Source organism: Lithobates pipiens, unplaced genomic scaffold (assembly GCF_037356315.1).
Source record: "Lithobates pipiens isolate NorthernLeopardFrog02 unplaced genomic scaffold, aLitPip1_a1.2 Scaffold_19, whole genome shotgun sequence".
NCBI classification, from domain to species: domain Eukaryota; kingdom Metazoa; phylum Chordata; class Amphibia; order Anura; family Ranidae; genus Lithobates; species Lithobates pipiens.
In genome coordinates this window covers 468,660,428-468,679,667 of record NW_027507764.1, presented here as the reverse complement: position 1 = coordinate 468,679,667, position 19,240 = coordinate 468,660,428, and the positions used below count along the sequence as shown (strand labels likewise).

The following is a 19,240-nucleotide window of genomic DNA, read 5'->3' as shown; positions in this document are numbered from 1 at the left end:
CAGACCTGGATCTCCTGGCTTTCCGTCTCAATCGGGAGGTGCGAAGATTCGTATCCAGGACAAGAGATCCTTGGGCAGACGTCAGACGCGCTGGTGGCTCCGTGGGGTCAGTACCAACTGATCTACGCCTTTCTTCTGCTAAAACGGTTACCACGTCTGCTCCGCAGTGTGAAGACCGAGGGATTCCAGTAATACTGATTGCCCGTGGTATGCCGACTTAGTGGGCCTGGTTGTGGACGCTCCCTGGTGACTACCGTTACGAGAGGACCTTCTGTGTCAAGGTCCGATTCTCCATCCTGCTTTACCATCGCTGGTTTTAATGGCATGGCTGTTGAGAGCCAGGTGCTAAGGAGCCGGGCTCTGTGATTTCAACTATGTTGAGAGCATGGAAATCTTCTCAGATATACCATCGTACCTGGAAGGCCTACATCTCCATGTGTGAGGAGAAAGGGTGGCGTCCACACCTATTCCGTTTTCAGGATCCTGCTGTTTTTACAGCGAGGAGTAGACCAAAAATTGGCTTTAAGCACCATTAAGGGACAAATATCAGCCTTGGCTGTTTTTTCCCCAACGACCCCTGGCGTCTCATTCTCTAGTGAGCACTTTTATTCAAGGGGTCCGGCATGTAGTTCCTCCAGTGCGTTCACCGATACCCCAGTGGGATCTGAACTTGGTGCTATCGGCGCTTCAGAAAACGCCGTTGGAGAACATCAGGGAAATTCCCTTATTGACTTTCCCGGAAACTGGTCTTCCTAGTGGCCATTACATCGGCCAGGAGGGTTTCGGAACTGGCGGCCTTGTCCTGCAAGTCCCCCTATCTGGTTATCCATAAGGATAGGTGGTGTTGTGTCTGCAACCTTCTTTTCTGCCGAAGGTGGTTTTGGCGTTCCACTTCAATGAAGACATTGTTACCATCTCTCTGTCCTAAACTGACATATCCTAAGGAGGTGGCCCTTCATTCCCTGGCCATGGTCCGGGCTCTAAGAGTGTTTTTGTCTGCCACGGCTCCCTTTTCGTTAGTCACTCTGTTTGTTTTGGTAGCTGGTCTGAAAAAGGGTATGGCGCGCTCCTTTGAGGTGGCAGATGCCCCCATTTCCTGTCACGGCCCATTCCACCAGGGTAATTGGAACCACTTGGGTTTTCCGACATCAAGCGGCAGTCGCTCAAGTATGTAAGGTGGCCACTTGGTCGTCCATTCACACTTTTCCCAAATTCTACAAAGTGGATGTAAGTGCATCGTCTGATGCCTGCTGTGGCCGCAGAGTTTTGCAGGCGGCCATGTAATGTTGCAATTCTGCACTCTTTACTGCTTTTTTTTTAAATGGTTACTTTTGAGTATAATGCATTGTTGTCCGCAAATTCTGATGTGGCTAGATAAGGTGGTGACTCCCCTGTTAGGGAGCACTTCTGGTTGTGGGTGAAGTTTTTATGCTGTTCCCACCCCTCGTTATTACACTGCTTGGGGACGTCCCTATGGTCAAGATTAATGGAGCTGTGTCAGTCGGTGAACGAAAGAGAGAAAATAGGATTTTTGTACTCACCATAAAATCCTTTTCTCGGAAGTTCACGGACTGACACAGCACCCTCCCCTCCTATTGGTTTACGTTATACTGCTTGTTGACGTACTGAGCTGCAGGAAGCAGGCTGAGGGGTAATTACTGGAGGGACCGCCCCCTGGGCAGAACGTTTAAGTTTCGGTTTTTTCACATGTATAACATGTTCTGCCTAGTCCTCTCCTGAAGGTGGCGTAACAACCCTATGGTCAAGATTAATGGAGCTGTGTCAGTTAGCGAACTTCAGAGAAAATTATTTTACGGTTAGTACAAAAATCCTATTTTTCAGCAATCTAAGAAAAAAAAAAGGCAGAGGAATTGCAAGCACTCGGCAATTGCTTTGTTTGGACACGGAGAAAAGAAGATTGTCATTGGCCCAAATGTTCTTTCTATGTCATACTAACATTCATGAGGGACTCAGCATATCACACTGAGCACACTAGAACCACACACAAAAACTCTAACACAAGACTTATCTGTCAGCATGCCTTTATAAGGCTCGGTTTACATATATATGCGAATTGGATGCATTTTTAACCACATTCAATTTGCATAACATGTGAATTGGACTGGCTTTCAATTGAGCTGGTTCACACATGTCTTGGGCGGCCACGGTCCATTTTTGAAAAGGGTCCTGTGTGATTTTTGGGTCCAGTTTAGGTGTGAATTCAAGTAAAAAATCGCACCTGAACCAGTGAATAAAACTGCTCCGGACTGCAAACCGCAGCTGGACATTTGTGAACCTAGCCTGATTACATAATACAGATTACGTGTCTTCCATATTTGTATAAAATTGTTTTTTTTTTTGTTTGTTTTTTGTTTGTTTTTTGGGTTGAACAGAAAAAAAACTTGGCTTGTGCCAGACTTTAGTGTTTAATAATTAGATGATTATTTAAGGTTATGTAATGCTATGATGAGCCCACCCTGTAGTATATTGAATGTGGCATGCACTCTCAGGAGGTGAAGGGAATAGTGCTGGGCCCATTTTTAGCACAGAGCACACCCAGACCTACACAGCAAAGGTGTACACAGTACATGACATTTGCAGCAAGGAACATGCAGGGTGTATTAAAACTGCCAAAAACACCACTTTAGTATGGTTGGTGAACATTAAAAAGCTGTTTCAGTGGTCAAGCGATCGATGTCCACATACACTGAAGCATAAGAAGTTTACTGACTCTAACTTGCATTAATAGTGTTCACATTGAGTCTCTTGAAGGAACTCTTTGAAAACATAGTAACATCGTAAGGGCCATCAAAAAGCTAACAACATTGCAAGTTTTACAATTCGGTACCCCTGGACACAGATGCCACCTTTTTATGCAGGTGCAATTGTGGCATTGGAAAATGGGGAGCAAAAGCACAACACCATAGCTATGTCCGATTTTATCACTTTCCTTGATGGGCTACATAGTTGATGGTACCATATTGCCATGATCTATATGTTGCCTTCTGGATAGTCATTTTAAATTATTTGGATGTATGCAAAGCCTTGCACTTTGGATAATCCAAGGGGATACATTTATATTCCCCAATTTGTTTTTAAGCTTTTCTAAAACGCGGTTTATACTTGTGAACACAGGAACACTTTGCTAGCTAAAGGTGGAGAAGCAGATTCAGGCTTTCTGTGGACGTTTAGCAGGCAGGACATATGTGAATTTGTACATATTCTTGAATTAAAAAGTAAACATGATTAGGATGTTCACAGTGAATTCTCTGCTTTTCAGGAAGATATACCTCGTCAGCTGGTGTATATTGGACTATACCTCTTTCATATTATAGGTGCATATGTATTAAAGTAAGTATACTTATGAGTTCTATAATTTTGCTCATCTGAGGTTATTACTAAAGTGAAGCTGAAGGTTGTGACTATACACTGTGCAATATAGGGAAATCGGCCAGTTAAAGCAGAGCTCCAGGCTCCTTCAGAAAAAAAAAAAGTCAGCAGCTACAAATACTGTAGCGCTGACTTTTAATATTAGGACACTTACCTGTCCACAAATCCAGCAATGTCTTCACCCAAGCCGATTTTTCAATCCGCTCTTGGGGGCTGCTGCTGCCATTTTGGCTATGAGAAACCAGCAGGGCTGCACTTTGTGACTAGCCTGAAGGGGGGAGGGGCCAAACGTCTGGCTGAGTTCGCTGCGACAAAGTCAGCCAGAAGTGGGAGCGAGTACCTTTTCAAAACCAGGTACCCGCTCCCCTCCGCTTGTTTGCCTCCCCCCCCCCCCCCCCCACCTGCCACATTTGGCACTTTACAGGGGGAGGGGGGGGGGGAGGCAAACAAGCGGAGGGTTGGCAGGGTCCCATTTTCACCATAAATTCGGCTGCAACATGATGGAAAGGGTGGAGTTTGCCTTTATATTAAACCTGGACCAAGCTATATGGAATTTGTGTTTTGGTGAAAATACTAGAATTTTGGCTGTCAAGGCAATAGGTTCATTATTTCAGTATTTCTAGAAAAAGGATGCATGTTAGGAGTTTAGCTTCACCATCTGCATGTGGTCACCATCTCCCCTGATGTCCCTGGAGTGCATGTATCGTTATCACATTACAGACCTATGTTTGATATTATTATGGTCACTATGAAATGTGTTTTATTTGAAAAACATCTATGCGTTTTCCCTACACTTTCTTTTTCTGTGTTTTTTTTTACAGCCTAACCCACCTTGGCCTTGTTCTGCTGGTTCTTCATTACTTCGTAGAATTTCTGTTTCACATCTCTCGACTTTTTTACTTCAGTAATGAGAAATATCAGAAAGGGTAGGTATCAATACTAGTTCATAATTGCAGTCACAAGTAAAAATGACACATTGGTAATGTTGGCATTATTGGAACCCGGATTTATTTTTCTCTTTGGGTATTTTTTTTTTTTTTTTTTTTACATACAGGTAGATGAAGTCTACACTTTAGTTCCAATTTCTGACTGTCCACAAGCAGTTTTAGGGCCAGTTCACACATAAATCACACGGGAATACAGTCTGCATGCCTGTTTGACTCAGTGTCGTGTTTTCAGCCCACTCATTTGAATAAGCTGAAATCACACTAGAGCAAATAGTAGTGCATGCTCTACTTTTCAAAAACCCACCACACCAAATCACATGCTATTGCAGTATATATACTGTAAATTGGCACAGCAGACTGCACACCTACTCTTGATGTAAACTGGCCCTTAAAGTGGTTGCCAACGATTACCTTGTAAAACAACCCTTTCAGTTTAAAGTAGAAATGAAAGGCAAACCATTTTTGTATAGCTATAAATAAAAAACATGTAGAAATGCCCCTTTTCCCCTTTTTTTTATAAATACAATTTCTTCTGTTCTCAGCTGCATAAGAGCTGGGGGAGGAGGAGAAGAGTAGCACAACAAGCTTGCCAGTGAAGGGCTGTGCAGTGGGGGTGTCTCAGGACAGGTCTGAGCATTGGAGAGTACACACAGTTCCCAGCACAGCTGGAAAACTGACCACGATGTGTTCTCCTGCTTAGTGTGGTCAGTTTTAAATGGGAAAGCAAGGGGACTAGCAAGCACACCAGGGATTCCACACAAAGGAAGCAATACAAAGAGAAAAGGATACTTTCTTATAAAAGTACATGGTACAGCAGGCACATATCAGGAATATGAAGTGTTGGGGTAACAAACGATTTAATGCATTTCAGCATCGAATAAACACAAACCCTGTTTACACCCAAAAAAAAAAAGACCTAAAATAAACACATCGTAGAGGAAAATCACTGCCATTTACTTCACAGTTCAAGTTCTTTTTTCTTATGGGTAATTTGATAACACAGGTACCTGGTAGTACAAAAGCATTGATTTGTGGTGTAACATAATTGGTGGCAGGCACTGTTTCCTTGCTGTATTTTCTAATGTGAGTAAGGTTCACCTTATTGTTAAAGTGGTTGTAAACCCTTACAAACCACTTTGACTTACAGGTAAGCCTAGACTAAGGCTTACCTGTAGGTCCAAGGAGATATTTACTAAAAGACAGGCACTGCTGTCTATGGCGCATGCTGCTAACGGCTATATGCTGTTAGTGGCGGCTTCCGTGCGCGTGAGTGACGTCATCACTGCTCCGGCGTTGAGTGAGCGATGCATAGTAGCCCTTTATGCTTTACCTTTGCAGGGAGACAAAGAGGAAGTAAACCCATCGCGGTTTACTTCCTCTCTAAATCTTGTATAAAATGTAGGCCACTTTCACACTGAGGTGATTTACAGGCACCACAGTGCTCAAAATATCGCCTGCAAAGGGCCTCTGCTGTCATTTCATTGTGAAAGTCCTGCAAGCAGCATCTTTGAATAAATATACACCGCTCCTAAAGCGCCTCTGCCCATTGAAATTAATGGGCAGCGCCGCTGAAGCGCCTGCAGTAGTGTCACTTTGCAGGCGCTATTAACCCTTTATTCAGCTGCTAGCCGGGGTTAAAAGCTCCCTGCTAGCGGCCGAAAAACACCTCTAAAACTATGGTAAAGCGCCACTACAATTAAACCGCTGACTCCTCAGTGTCTTTATCCTTAATTTTTCATTCTAGTTCAGTTACCCAAGGCTTGACAAATCCATGGATCCAGATAGCCAGTCAATCTTTAAACACTTTGGCACCTAACTTCTCGGATCTCTTTTCTATTATCAGTTGACATACCTGGCTCCAATAAAATAAATACATATTAATTGTCCACTGTTTGTGTATTTTTGTTTTTTTTCTTGTGTTTATTTTATTTTTTTAATCTTTCCTCATCATGTTTGGTATATCTACTGATGTCAGAAAATTTGTGATTCTATTAACTGATTTTCTCTTGCCAGGTTTACATTGTGGGCTATTCTGTTTGTCCTGGGGCGTCTTCTTACCCTCATACTATCTGTTCTTACTGTTGGATTCGGACTCGCTCGAGCAGAGAACCAAGTTTTGGACATCAATTCTGGAAATTTCAATATTCTAGCAATCAGGTAGAACCCCTATGTTTGTGGTCATTGCATGTTTTTACTGTCACTTTTGTGCACTGTGTATTGTGCACAGTCCCCTTCTATAAGGCACAGCTTAGCTGGTAAAGTGGCATTGCTGATCTAGAGGCTGCCAAAAGCTTTAGAATAAAATAGATACTGTTGACATTTACAGGTTGACATGTACCAGTTGCAGGTAGTGAGCTGTAAGCAGAAAAATGGCCATGCTGTTGCCATTCAGATATTTATATAGTCTAAAGAAGCTTCTTTTGCTGCAGACAAACTGGATTCATTTTCAACCATTACAGCAAGGACACTATCGCTTTAAATTCAGCAGATCTGCTTACTGTGCTCCCCCCTCTCAGCAGTGACTTGGCCTTCCTCCTAGGAGCACCAAAAAGGTGAAAGTAAAGTGCTGAGATCTGACTTGGACTGCATCACTTGTGAGCTATGACTTGCTTCCACAAAAGTCAGTGAGAGCTTTCCTTTAGCTTTTAAAAAAAAAAAAAAAAAAATGTACTGCTTTGTTAGGAATATGTAAATATTTGCCTGTCTATAGCTTGACCGCAGCAGTTCAACTTTTTTGACGTTGTGCAAAGGAAAATAAAAAACTGCTTAAATAAGAGTGAATCCTTCCCCGATACCTGCGCCTCCAATCTTTTGCTGTCTTACAGATCTATATAAATCAACAAAATCTTCAGCATCCAATACTTCAGGGAGTGCTAGATGCAGGAATCTTGTATTAGCTGCTACTTGCCTGGAGTGTCCCAGGGATTAAAGCTTTAAAGGAAACCTGTACTAAGAGAAATAATGAGGCTGCCACTCCATTTCTCTCAGTATAGCTTTCCCTTAAGGTGAGTTAAGCAAACCAATCTGATCTTAGCACATTTTCAGTGTTTGGGAAGTAGGATTAGCCATGGGAGTAAAGTAGCTCTGTTATTCGAGTAGAACAGGAAGCTACTAAAACAAAGGCTATACTGATTTTTGTTGTTGCTTTAATGAATGTGAAACTCCAGTTTTTTGGGGGTGATAAAATGCCCCATAGGCAAAATATATACATGCCAATTACAGGTCCCAATTACTACATTACTTCTCCAGAAAAGAATTAATGTAATGCCAGCACTTTCTAAATCCGACTGCTAATGGGCAGTGTCTGCTGTCCGTTTATTCACATGATTAGTCTGTAGCAGCTGTAGATGGTTACCACAAATGCGTGAAATGTAGTAAAAATATTTCTTGTGAACAATATAAAGTTGCTTTTCTCCTAAAATTTGTCCTGCAGCGCATAGACATGTGCAAAATGAAAAAATTTGTTTCGTTTTGTTTCGTTTTGATTCGTTAATTCATTAATTTCATTTAGTCATATTCGTTAACTTCCTTAAATTCGTTTTCGGATTTCGTTTAGTTTTCTACCAAATTCGAAAAATCGGCCACATTCGAAATGTTTTCAACATGATTCGATATTATTTCAACCGCATTAGAAAATATTTTGTGACCCGACTTTAGGGCTATGTATCTCGGGGTGACTTGGTGCTAGTACTATTGTGTTTGCATACCAAATTTGGGGTTTCTAGCTATAAGTGACCCCGAGATATGTGGCCCCAAAATCGGGTCGTAAAAATGTCATTCTCTGCTGCAGAAAAGTGCTTGACATTTTGTGACCCAAATTTGGGGCCACGTATCTCTAAATTTGGTATGCAAACACAATAGTACTAGCACTACAACATATCCAAATTTGGAGTTACTAGCACCAAGTGACCCCGAGATACATGGCCCTAAAGTCGGGTCACAAAATATTTTCGAATGCGGTTGAAATAATGTCGAATCATGTTGAAATCATTTCGAATGCGGTTGAAATAATTTCGAATCATGTTGAAATCATTTAGTACTTCGGCTCAAATACAATACAACACCCTTCTAACTCAGTTCTCAGGAATGCACTTTGCCAGTAATCCATCCTCCAGCAAAAAATTAATTAGCTGATTGGACTATAAGATTTACTTTGAGCTGACCTTTTGTTTCATTAGATCTTTAAAGAATTACCGAATCATGTCGAATTCATTCAAATTCATTTGTTATTTCTTTCGTATTCGTTGTAATTCGTTATTTTTTTATTCGGACATCCGGATGCATCCGAATGTCCGAAAGATGCAAAATTCGGCCGAATTTCGATTCGTTACGAAACGAATTGCACAAGCCTAGCAGCGCATTCCTTTGTATTTTCTCAAAAAAAGGCAAGTAAAGGGCAAAGTAGTCACCAGCGTTGCCCATAGCCTCCCTGCAGCTGGTTGTTCCCATTACCAACTTACCATATTTTGTTTTGCGCTGTGTCTGTATGGAGTGGGCCATTTTGAGGAGTTTGCATCCTCATGTCAAAGCCTTTACAAAGGGGGCGGGGCCTAGGCGCGGCATCGTGTAACGTCCACGAGGACGCACGGCAAAACAAGCAGACTTAAAAATCAGCTGGAGCAATCTCTCCTTGGCTGATAGCAAGGCGGAGCAAGCAGGCTGCACATGGGACACAGAAGCAGTAAGGCACATAAGGGCTGCAAGTAGCATTCCTAATAACGGAAGGACATTTTTCCCAGCACTAAGCTGAACTTAATAGAGGCATCATTCTGTCATGACTGTTCAGCAAGTAGTACAATTTTAATAGTGTCTCTGCTTTTGCGCTTAGGACTATGCGTACCAAAAGACACCACAAAAAAAAAAAAATTTCACCCCCAGGTGCTAAGAACTCCAGTCGTGTCTCCACACTGTCATCCTCGCCTGAAATACCAATTATGGCAAGCCAGTGTGAGCAATTGGAACAAATTTGTGGTGCAGCTACTTCTCACATCTCAGCCCCTGTATACATGACTGAAGATGTCTTTTCCTCCACCCTGCAGAGCCTGGAAGGAAGATTAGCGGCTTTAATCGCATCCTCCATTCAAATGGATAGGAAGCGTGCTAGATCCCCACCTTAGACCCTATGCAAGGGGAACAGTGGGCACGGGATGAGGTGTTACCCTCAGGCGATCAGGAGGAAAGACAAGCCGATGATTCCTCTGTGGAGTAAAAAACGGTAGATGAACCTTTTTCAGCCTCACAATCTGAGAAATTGCTGATACAATCTCTTACGGAGATGGTTTGTTCTACTTTCATGCTACCCCAATGGAGTCTATTAAAAGCTTGGTTTCTTCCTTGGGTGCTTTAAAACCTTCACAGCCGTTGCATGCGTTTCCTGTCCATGCATTACTAGAACAGCTTATTTATGCTGTATGGGATCACCCGGATAAGCATTTTCTTCCTCCAAAGAGATTTTCAGTTCTTTATCCCGTGGAGGAGAAATTCACCAAAAAATGGAAGGTACCAGCAGTTGACGCTGCGATTTCCAGTATGAAGAAAAGTAACTTGTCCAGTAGACAATGCACAAATGCTTAAGGATCCAACAGATGAAAGGTTGGAATTCCTGTTAAAATTCACTTTTTCCTTGGCAGGTGCCGTTACTGTCTGTCAGTCCCTAAAGGACCAATTTAGACAGGCCCTTAAAGAGTTTCCTGCACAACAAGCCTGGGATTTGGCCAAACTACCAAAAGCATTATGCTTTGCCATAGATGCCATTAAAGATTCTATTCACCAGGCATCCCGCCTTATGCTAATGTTGGTACACATGCATGGAATCCTGTGGTTAAAAAATTGGACAACCGAAGCACCATGTAAAAAGCTCCTGAGTGGGTTCCCTTTTCATGGGGATCGGCTATTTTGGGGATGATTTGGACAAACGCTTCCAAACAATTTCTAGTGGGAAAAGTACTCTTTTGCCAGTCAAAAGAAAGTATAAAAGCCCTTCATTTAAACAGGCTCTTTCTCCTGTGCCAGGGGCTTCTGCTGGAAACCTGCAAAGCAGAATCCTAAAGCCTCATTATGAAGAGGCACCCCCCCCCCCCACCAGGGTCGGAGGGGGAAAGACTTGGGTCTGATCATACACAGCCCAGAAAAAGGTGTTCTTGCCTCAAAGATCAACTCCATAAGAGAGCTGGTGTGGATGGTCAGGTCAAAAGGCAATCCCTCGATTCGCCTTTGCATGAGGTTACTAGGACAAATGGTGGCTTATTTGTCCCCTATGCCCAGTTACATTCAAGACTGTTGCAAAATACTATCCTGTCTACTTGGAACAAAACAATTCAGGCTTTAGACTTGCCAATTCGTCTGTCCCCAAGGGTGTCCCAAAGCCCTCAGTTGGTGTTTACTAACCCAGAATCTACTGAAAGGAAAATCCTTCAGACCTGTTATCTGGAAAGTGGTAATGATAGATGCAGGCTGGGGAGCAGTACTAGAAAAGACAACTGTCCAGGGACAGTGGTCAAGAGCCGAAAGAACCTTGCCCATCAAATATCCTAGAGATTCAGGCAGTGCGTCTGGCTCTGAATGCCTGCACTTCCAGGTTACGGGATTGTCCTGTCAGGATCCAATCCGACAATGCCACAGCTGTGGCCTATATCAATCATCACGGGGGTGAACCATATTCTTTCTTTGGCAGAAAGGAATGTTCCGTGCCTATCAGCAGTCTTCATTCCGGGAGTAGAGAATTGGCAGGCGGACTACCTCAGTCACCAGCAGTTATTCCCGGGGGGAATGGTCTCTTCACTCTGACATTTTTCGGGCTGTTTGCCAAAGGGGGACTCTGGACATAGATCTTCTAGCGTCCAGATTCAACATAAATTTAGTCAACTTTGTGTCCAGGACAAGGGATCCACTCATGTGGAACAGATGTGTTGGTGACCCCGTGGGATCAGTTCTCACTGATCTATGCATTTCCCCCTATTCAGTTGCTGCCTCGACTTCTTCTTTGCAGGATTAAGCTGGAAAGAAAGTCAGTCAGTAATTCTGATATCCCCAGCATGGTCCAGAAGGTACTGGATGGCGGTGGAGGATCCATGGTCCCTTCTACTACGGCCAGACCTAGTCTCACGGGCTGATATTCCATCCTACCTTACGAACGCTAAATTTAACGGCTTGGCTATTGAAACCCACATTCTGAAGAAACGTGGGCTTTCCGGGTCCTTTAACTCTACCTTGATTTTAATGCAAGGAAGCCAGCTTCCAGAACTATATATTATAGTCTGGAGGCCTTATGTTTCCTGGTGTGAATCCAAGGGTTGGCACTCTTGGAGGTATATCATAGGCAGAATTCTTGCCGTTCTACAATTAGGGGTAGAGATGAAGTTGACCTTGAGTACTATTAAGGGTCAAGTCTCAGCTTTATTAGTCTTATTTCAAAGACCACTTGCTACACATTCTTTAGTCTGGGGTTTTATGCAAGGTGGGATGCGGCTTAAACCAGCCAGTCAAACCTCCTTTGAACCCTTGGGACTTGAACTTTGTTTTGTCAGTGTTACAAAAACAGCCATTTGTACCGATACAACATATTCCCTTAGTCCTTCTGACAAGGAAGTTGGTATTTTTGGTTACTATATCCTCAGCAAGGAGGGTTTCGGAATTGGCTGCTCTTTCTTGTAAAGAGCCATATTTGATTATTCATGAAGACAGAGGTGTTGCGCCCTCGTCCAGGTTTTTTACCAAAAGTAGTCTCAGGTTTCCACCAGAACTGAGACATTATCCTGCCATCGTTTTTCCAAAACCATGTTCCATGGAAGAAAAGTCACTACGTTTTCTTGATGTGATGAGAGCTGTCAGTCTATTTTAAAGACGACTGCTCAGTCAGAAGACTGTCTTATTTATTCTGCCAGAGGATCCTAAAAAAATAACAGACGGCGTTGAAATCCACTGTCGCTAAGTGGATTCAGCAAGTTATAATTTAGATTTATTATTTAAGGGGTAAGATTCCCTCTTCAAGTCAAAGCACACTCTACCAGGTCGGTTAGTGCTTTTTGGGCAGTGCGGGAGAGGCGAAGACAGGTATCTGCACCCCCTTCCCCCCTGAAAGGTGCCAAAGGTGACACCAGAGGGGGGGAGGGTTCCGAAAAGCAGAGGTTCCATTTTTGTGTGAACCTCCGCTTTACAGTGCCTTGCAAAAGTATTCGGCCCCCTTGAACTTTTCAACCTTTTGACACATTTCAGGCTTCAAACATGAAGATATAACATTTTAGTTTTTTGTGAAGAATCACCAACAGGTGGGACACAATTGTGAAGTGGAACGAAATCTATTGGATATTTTAAACTTTTTTGGCAAATAAAAAACTGAAAAGTGGGGCGTGCAAAATTATTCGGCCCCTTTACTTTCAGTGCAGCAAACTCACTCCAGAAGTTCGGCGAGGATCTCTGAATGATCCAATGTTGTCCTAAATGACTGATGGTGATAAATAGAATCCACCTGTGTGTAATCAAGTCTCTGTATAAATGCACCTGCTCTGTGATAGTCTCAGGGTTCTGTTGAAAGCGCAGAGAGCATCATGAACACCAAGGACTACACCAGGCAGGTCCGTAATACTGTTGTGGAGAAGTTTAAAGCCGGATTTGGATACAAAAAGATTTCCCAAGCTTTAAACATCCCAAGGAGCACTGCGCAAGAGATCATTTTGAAATGGAAGGAGTATCAGACCACTGCAAATCTACCAAGACTTGGCCGTCCCTCTAAACTTTCAGCTCAGACAAGGAGAAGACTGATCAGAGATGCAGCCAAGAGGCCCATGATCACTCTGGATGAACTGCAGAGAACTACAGCTGAGGTGGGAGAGTCTGTCCATAGGACTACAATCAGTCGTACGCTGCACAAATCTGGCCTTTATGGAAGAGTGGCAAGAAGAAAGGCATTTCTCAAAGATATCCATAAAAAGTCTTGTCTAAAGTTTGCCACAAGCCACCTGGGAGACGCACCAAACATGTGGAAGAAGGTGCTCTCGTCAGATGAAACCAAAATCGAACTTTTTGCCCACAATGCAAAACGATATGTTTGGCGTAAAAGCAACACAGCTCATCACCCTCAACACACCATCCCCACTGTCAAACATGGTGGGGGCAGCATCATGGTTTGGGCCTGCTTTTCTTCAGCAGGGACAGGGAAGATGGTTAAAATTGAGGGGAAGATGGATGCAGCCAAATACAGGACCATTCTGGGTGAAAACCCGTTGGAGTCTGCAAAAGACCTGAAACTGGGACGGAGATTTATCTTCCAACAAGACAATGATCCCAAACATACAGCAAAATCTACAAAGGAATGGTTCACAAATAAACGTATCCAGGTGTTAGAATGGCCAAGTCAAAGTCCAGACCTGAATCCAATCGAGAATCTGTGGAGAGAGCTGAAAACTGCTGTTCACAAACGCTCTCCATCCAACCTCACTGAGCTCGAGCTGTTTTGCAAGGAAAAATGGGCAAGAATTATTCTCTACAAAGTATTAACGCAAGGGGGGCCGAATAATTTTGCACGCCCCACTTTTCATTTTTTTATTAGTTAAAAAAAAATTTCAAAAATCCAATAGATTTCGTTCCACTTCACAATTGTGTCCCACTTGTTGATTCTTCACAAAAAATTTTAAATTTTATATCTTTATGTTTGAAGCCTGAAATGTGGCAAAAGGTTGAAAAGTTCAAGGGGGCCGAATACTTTCGCAAGGCACTAAGTATGTTGCTTTGCTACAAAAACTAAGGTAATCCTGGTAGGAGGAGGGGTTATATAGGGAGTGAACTTCCTGTATTGGGTATACCAGTGTCCATCACCTGAAAGTGCCTATATACCCATTAAGTTAATACTATGGCTCTGTGTCCCATGATGTACTCAAAGAAAAGGATTTTACAGGTAAGCTGTTATAAAAAATACTATTTTTTTATTTTTTTTAAACTGCTGCAGATCAATTATGTGACATAGCCTTCTCTTGTTGGATACATATTTGTCCATGTGTTTGTACAGCCATCATTGCATTTAAAAGTTCTAAAATACCTACCGTTGCTGCAGTACAAGTCACCAGAGCAACACTGGAAAACCCTAGACCTGTGCATATTTGATTCCAGAAAGTGGAAGACTGTTACCTGATTAAATGAACTCCTAAAGCATATGATCTATAATTCACTTCATCTTTCAGAATCAGCGTGCTGGCATCTATTTGCATAACTCAGGCATTTATGATGTGGAAGTTCATTAATTTCCAGCTGAGACGGTGGAGAGAGCACTTATCCCCACAGCCTTCCCAGAGGAAGAGAACTGTTCCTTCTAAGAGCAAGAAAGGAAAAGGTGCGTTACAATTTTTATTAGGCTGAACTCGAGGCAAACCGCTAAAAAACACAAATGCATATATGTAATCTGTTTTACCTGTTAAAGGATTTCTGATTCTATTAAGTCTTGTGATCCAGACTTCATTGTCAAACACTTTGAGCAGACTAAAGCCCAACACTGCAGTTAAAACTCGGCTCCCCACAATTTTTTTTTTTTTTTTTTTTTTTTTTTATTAACCCTCTCACACTGATTGTTTCCTGGCCCCTTAAGAGTTCTAAAAGCTGGGAGGCAGGTCATGTGACCGCTGTGATTGGCTGTCACGTGATAGGAATGCTCCCAATCGTGAGTATGCATCAGGAGCTTACTGATCTCTGCCGGCTACCATACTGGGAGCGCGCACTCAGCGCGGTAAGTGGTTTACACAGGGCTGCATATATGTGGCCGCTCGGTATTGAGGCCCACCTTCTGAGAGACCGTACATATGCACATTACTGGCGTGAAGAGGTTAAAATGGCCTGCTGGCTTTGTACAAAATAAAAAAAAACAGCTGAAATACTCTCCTTCAGACCATAGCAGTCCCCAGCAGCACTTCCTTTTTGCCCCAAGATATCCTCCATATTCTACTTTGAGTACAGGGTGTCATTTCCAAACCTCCACTGCACCCTTCGTTCATACTGTAATAAAGCATAGAGCTTTACTGGTGTCATGTCAGAGCTGCTCTTTACATCATTAGAGCCCCCTTAAGAAGGCAAAAGAGGCTAGTGTTTCAGGTAATAACCCTTAAGAGTTCTAAATGGGTGTTAAAAAAAAATAAAGAAAAAAATACATATATCCAAGGGGTCCTGTAGGGGGTATGGAAATTGATTGAGAGTTGGGCTTAAGGTATTACAGCCTGGTTCAGGTTATTGGTGGACATTGAAGGAACAGCAGCTCACTGATGAGGTCATCCCTGAGACTTGACTTCCTGTTAAGGTACACATATTGGTGCTAAGTAAAACATGATTTTTTAATGAATACAATTGACCTTCTTACTATCCACCTGAAGATTAGCATTTAATAGATTACCTCTGTTGGGCTTTTTCTCATTCTGCACCACATGCACAGAATGGAATGCTTGAAGAATAAGTCCACTTGTTGAGGAAAAAAAAAAAACATTCCCCTCTGGGTGATCTATGTGCATTGCAGGTATTGTGACAAACTTTGTTGCAGAGTCCTACCTTTTGTTATCCTGAAGAAATAACGGTTTATCTGTGTCCATGTGCTAAGTGAATCTGGTTGAGTGGTTTTATAATCATCAGCCAGCTGCTGCACCTGCAGGGCTCTAATGAGGAATTCAGAAGGGTCTGCATCCCTTTGACCTGATTTCCCTTTGAAAGTATCTTACCAAAATTTTTATTTTTGTTGCAGGGGGTGCTTAAAACATGGCTTGCATCTTAGTTCAGACTTCTGAGAAAATCATTCAGCCAATCACACAAACAGGAAATTACATTTCTGGGGGGCGTTCTGGACACTGTGTATAGAACGCAGCCAGGTAGCCATAGTGCATTGCATTTCACAGAAAACAGTGCTGCAGATGGAAAAAGAGATTTTTTAGTAACTTAATTAAAACTATAGCTTGTGTCTCAATTGCTTACGCTATAATATTTTTTTGCTAATTGTTTTTTCCCACGAAAGTCAAGTTAACCATAAGTTAACCTGCTTGTGCTGTAAAAGAACTTCATAGCAGTATATTGCTAGCACAGAGCAAGTCAGGCATGCATGCCTTCAGATGGCCTCTTCAGCCTCAGTGAATGCCTACAGTTAGAGATGCGTTTATACATTAGGTGGCCTTACTGGCCAGTAGGAACACATAGGAGGGGATTGGCTGTTGGCGCTGCTTGGTTCTGGTGTGAGGGGTGTACTCACTTTTGTGAGATACTGTATGTGACCTCTTGGCGGGTGGGCTTTGTCTCAGAGCAGCCGCATATATGGGGCCATGTGTTTACAACTTGTCATTCTGAGAGCCCGCTCCCTACATGGTAGCTGTCGGGAATCGGTAAGCTCCCAATGCGTACTTGCAATTGGGAACTTTGCGATCATGTGACCACTGTGACAGACAAAAACAGCGGTCACGTGACCAGAATGCCCGCCTCTGCGTCCTGGCTTTTAGAACTCTTAAAGGGCCGGGAGGTTGGATCGCAAATTGGTTAATTGTCATTAATGGTACAAAAATACACAGTATTTCAACTTTTTTTTTCTCTTCTTTCCAGAAAACGGCGTTAATGGAACAGTAACCTCTAATGGAGCAGATTCTCCCCGCAGCCGAAAAGAAAAACACTCCTAAAAAAGGAAAAAAAGTCATTTTGCAGTTCATGTACTCTGCTCCCAAAGAGAAGTTGCCTTGTGCTGTACAGAGCCCCACAGCGCTAGAATTCTTACTGTTACAATAAATGCAGCGTGTTTCTAAGCAACCATATGCCATGACCTTCAAGAGTATCTGTGACGCATATACAGGAAAGGTGGCCACTTCTGGAGCTGGAACGATCGTGGACCATACCCTATCCATTCACTAGTGACTTCATCATTCTGTAAGGCACTTCAAGCCACAGTCATGTTATGGCCTCTGGTGAATTGATGGGGTGTGCATTGGTTCAGCCCACAAATTGGCTGCCTCCTGCATAAATGGTGACAGGTATACTTTGACTGTACAGGGTGTCTTTCCTTTTTTTTCCTTTTTTAATATTTTCATTTTTAGCATTTCTTTACTGCTAGAACTGTCACAATCGAAATTCAGTGCTAAATAGGACAAAATAATAATTGGCCTTTTAGAGGGATTTCCAGTTTAAGTGGAAACCCTCTATCTGTTTGGACCCCTCAGTGTAGTAAAACAGATTTTACCCACATCTGAAGCTCCTACATTATGTCAGGGATTGTAATTGTACAGTTACCGGCAGCACCACCGCTGGTAAAATCTATTAGTTTGGTCATGGAATACAGTAGAATTTCTATGTTCATTGCCTCTGATCGCCAAAAAATGCCACCCACACTAGAACGAGAGCAAGATATTAAAGAGTCCTTTTATTGTATATATTGGATGTTTGCAAGAGGGGAGTGTCTAATCAGATTGGACATTTGAAATTAACTAAAAAAAAAACTCAAAAAGAAAAAGGTTGGCTTATCTCTCCTGGTGGAGGGGGGCTGCCACATGTAATTTAGGGGTGTGCCCTACTTGAGTTAATCAGGGAGGAGCAGTTCCCCATTTATCCAATGCATCATGGTATATCAATTATGTCAAAGCCGAATGTATCAAGATACACAATCAATGAATAATAATGGGGTACAAAAAGTACATAAAACTGGAGTCATTTTTTAACATTTTTGCAAAACTGCAAAAGAGTATTGGTAAAATTGTCCTTTTCCTGTTGTACAGTTCCAGCATCCTACTCTTTTGATATGCCAACTGAAATGTTTAAAAGATGTAAATGCTGTGATACATGTATTTTCACTTCAGTTTTTTTTATAAGCCAATGTTTTTTTCTTATTTGATTAAAAACAATAAAACAAAAAATGTAATTGTGCTTGTGTGCAATGGCTGTATTTGATGAGGCCAGAGGACTTCAGTTTATATTGAGCTGGGAACGGTAAGTGTTTTGTAGAAATTAGAGGTTTGATCAAGAGCAAGAAGATAGGACTGGCATTACCTCCCATCCAACCTGGCAAAAAATGTGATCACTTTCTAAGAAATTCATCTTTCTGTGGTTTTGCAAAAAAAAAAAAAATTACAATACTTTATATTGGCTGTCAATTTATATCCCAGTTCAATCTATTGGATTCAGGTGGTCGATCAAACTCATAGGTAGTATATTGCTTGGTTTCAGACAGCCACTCATTCATACCGTATATTCAACTCATGGATGATTGTAAGTGCCAGGAAGTTGCCACATGTTATGGCTAGCTTTAAGACCCTTTTCACACAGGGGGTCTTAAAGCTAGCTTTACTGCTGTTTAAGTGGCGCTTTTTAGACGCTAGAGGGATGCTTTTAACCTTAAGGAGGGGTTTAAAAACTCCCATGTTAAAAAGGGAGTCCGCGTTTTTTTTTTTTTTTTTTTTTTAAAGCCAGCAGTTACAAATACTGCAGCTGCTAACTTTTAAAATAGTGACACTTACCTGTCCAGCGAGCCCGCGATGTCGGCACCCGAAGCCGATCTCTCGATCGTCTCTTGGGTGCTGCCGCCGCTCACTTGGGTATGGGAATCAGGAAGTGGAGCCTTTCAGCTTAATTTCCCGGTTCCCTACTGCGCATGCGCAAGTCGCGCTCCGCAATAAGGATGGACCCGCTGCCTCTGGGATCTGTGTGTTTCCCAGCAGGCAGCGGGGGACTTTCGGAAAGGGGGGTAATCTACGCCCCTTTCCGCAGAGAGCTATCCCGGAAGTGGGTGCAGATACCTGTACTGTACAGGTACCTGCACCCCCCTCCCCCCTGAAAGGTGCCAATTGTGACGCCGGAGGGGGGTAGGATTCCAGTGAGCGGAAGGTCCACTCTAGGGTGGACCTCCGCTTTAAAGTGCTTTTGAAGCACTGCCTATTCATTCTAATGGGCAGGGCATTTTGGGAGTG

At 42.6% G+C, this 19,240-nt stretch overlaps 1 protein-coding gene across 1 annotated transcript in view; it reads left to right on the top strand.

Moving 5' to 3' along the window:
• The window catches only part of TRAM1 (translocation associated membrane protein 1), a 64,510-nt gene extending 46,310 nt beyond the window's left edge, over nt 1-18,200 (top strand). The window contains exons 7-11 of the mRNA XM_077492855.1: nt 3,281-3,351; nt 4,212-4,316; nt 6,351-6,494; nt 14,513-14,661; nt 16,893-18,200. Of these exons, the coding sequence (XP_077348981.1) occupies nt 3,281-3,351; nt 4,212-4,316; nt 6,351-6,494; nt 14,513-14,661; nt 16,893-16,966 (543 nt within the window). The 3' untranslated portion in view covers nt 16,967-18,200. The remainder of the gene's footprint in view (nt 1-3,280; nt 3,352-4,211; nt 4,317-6,350; nt 6,495-14,512; nt 14,662-16,892) is intronic.
• The last annotated feature ends 1,040 nt before the right edge of the window (nt 18,201-19,240 follow it).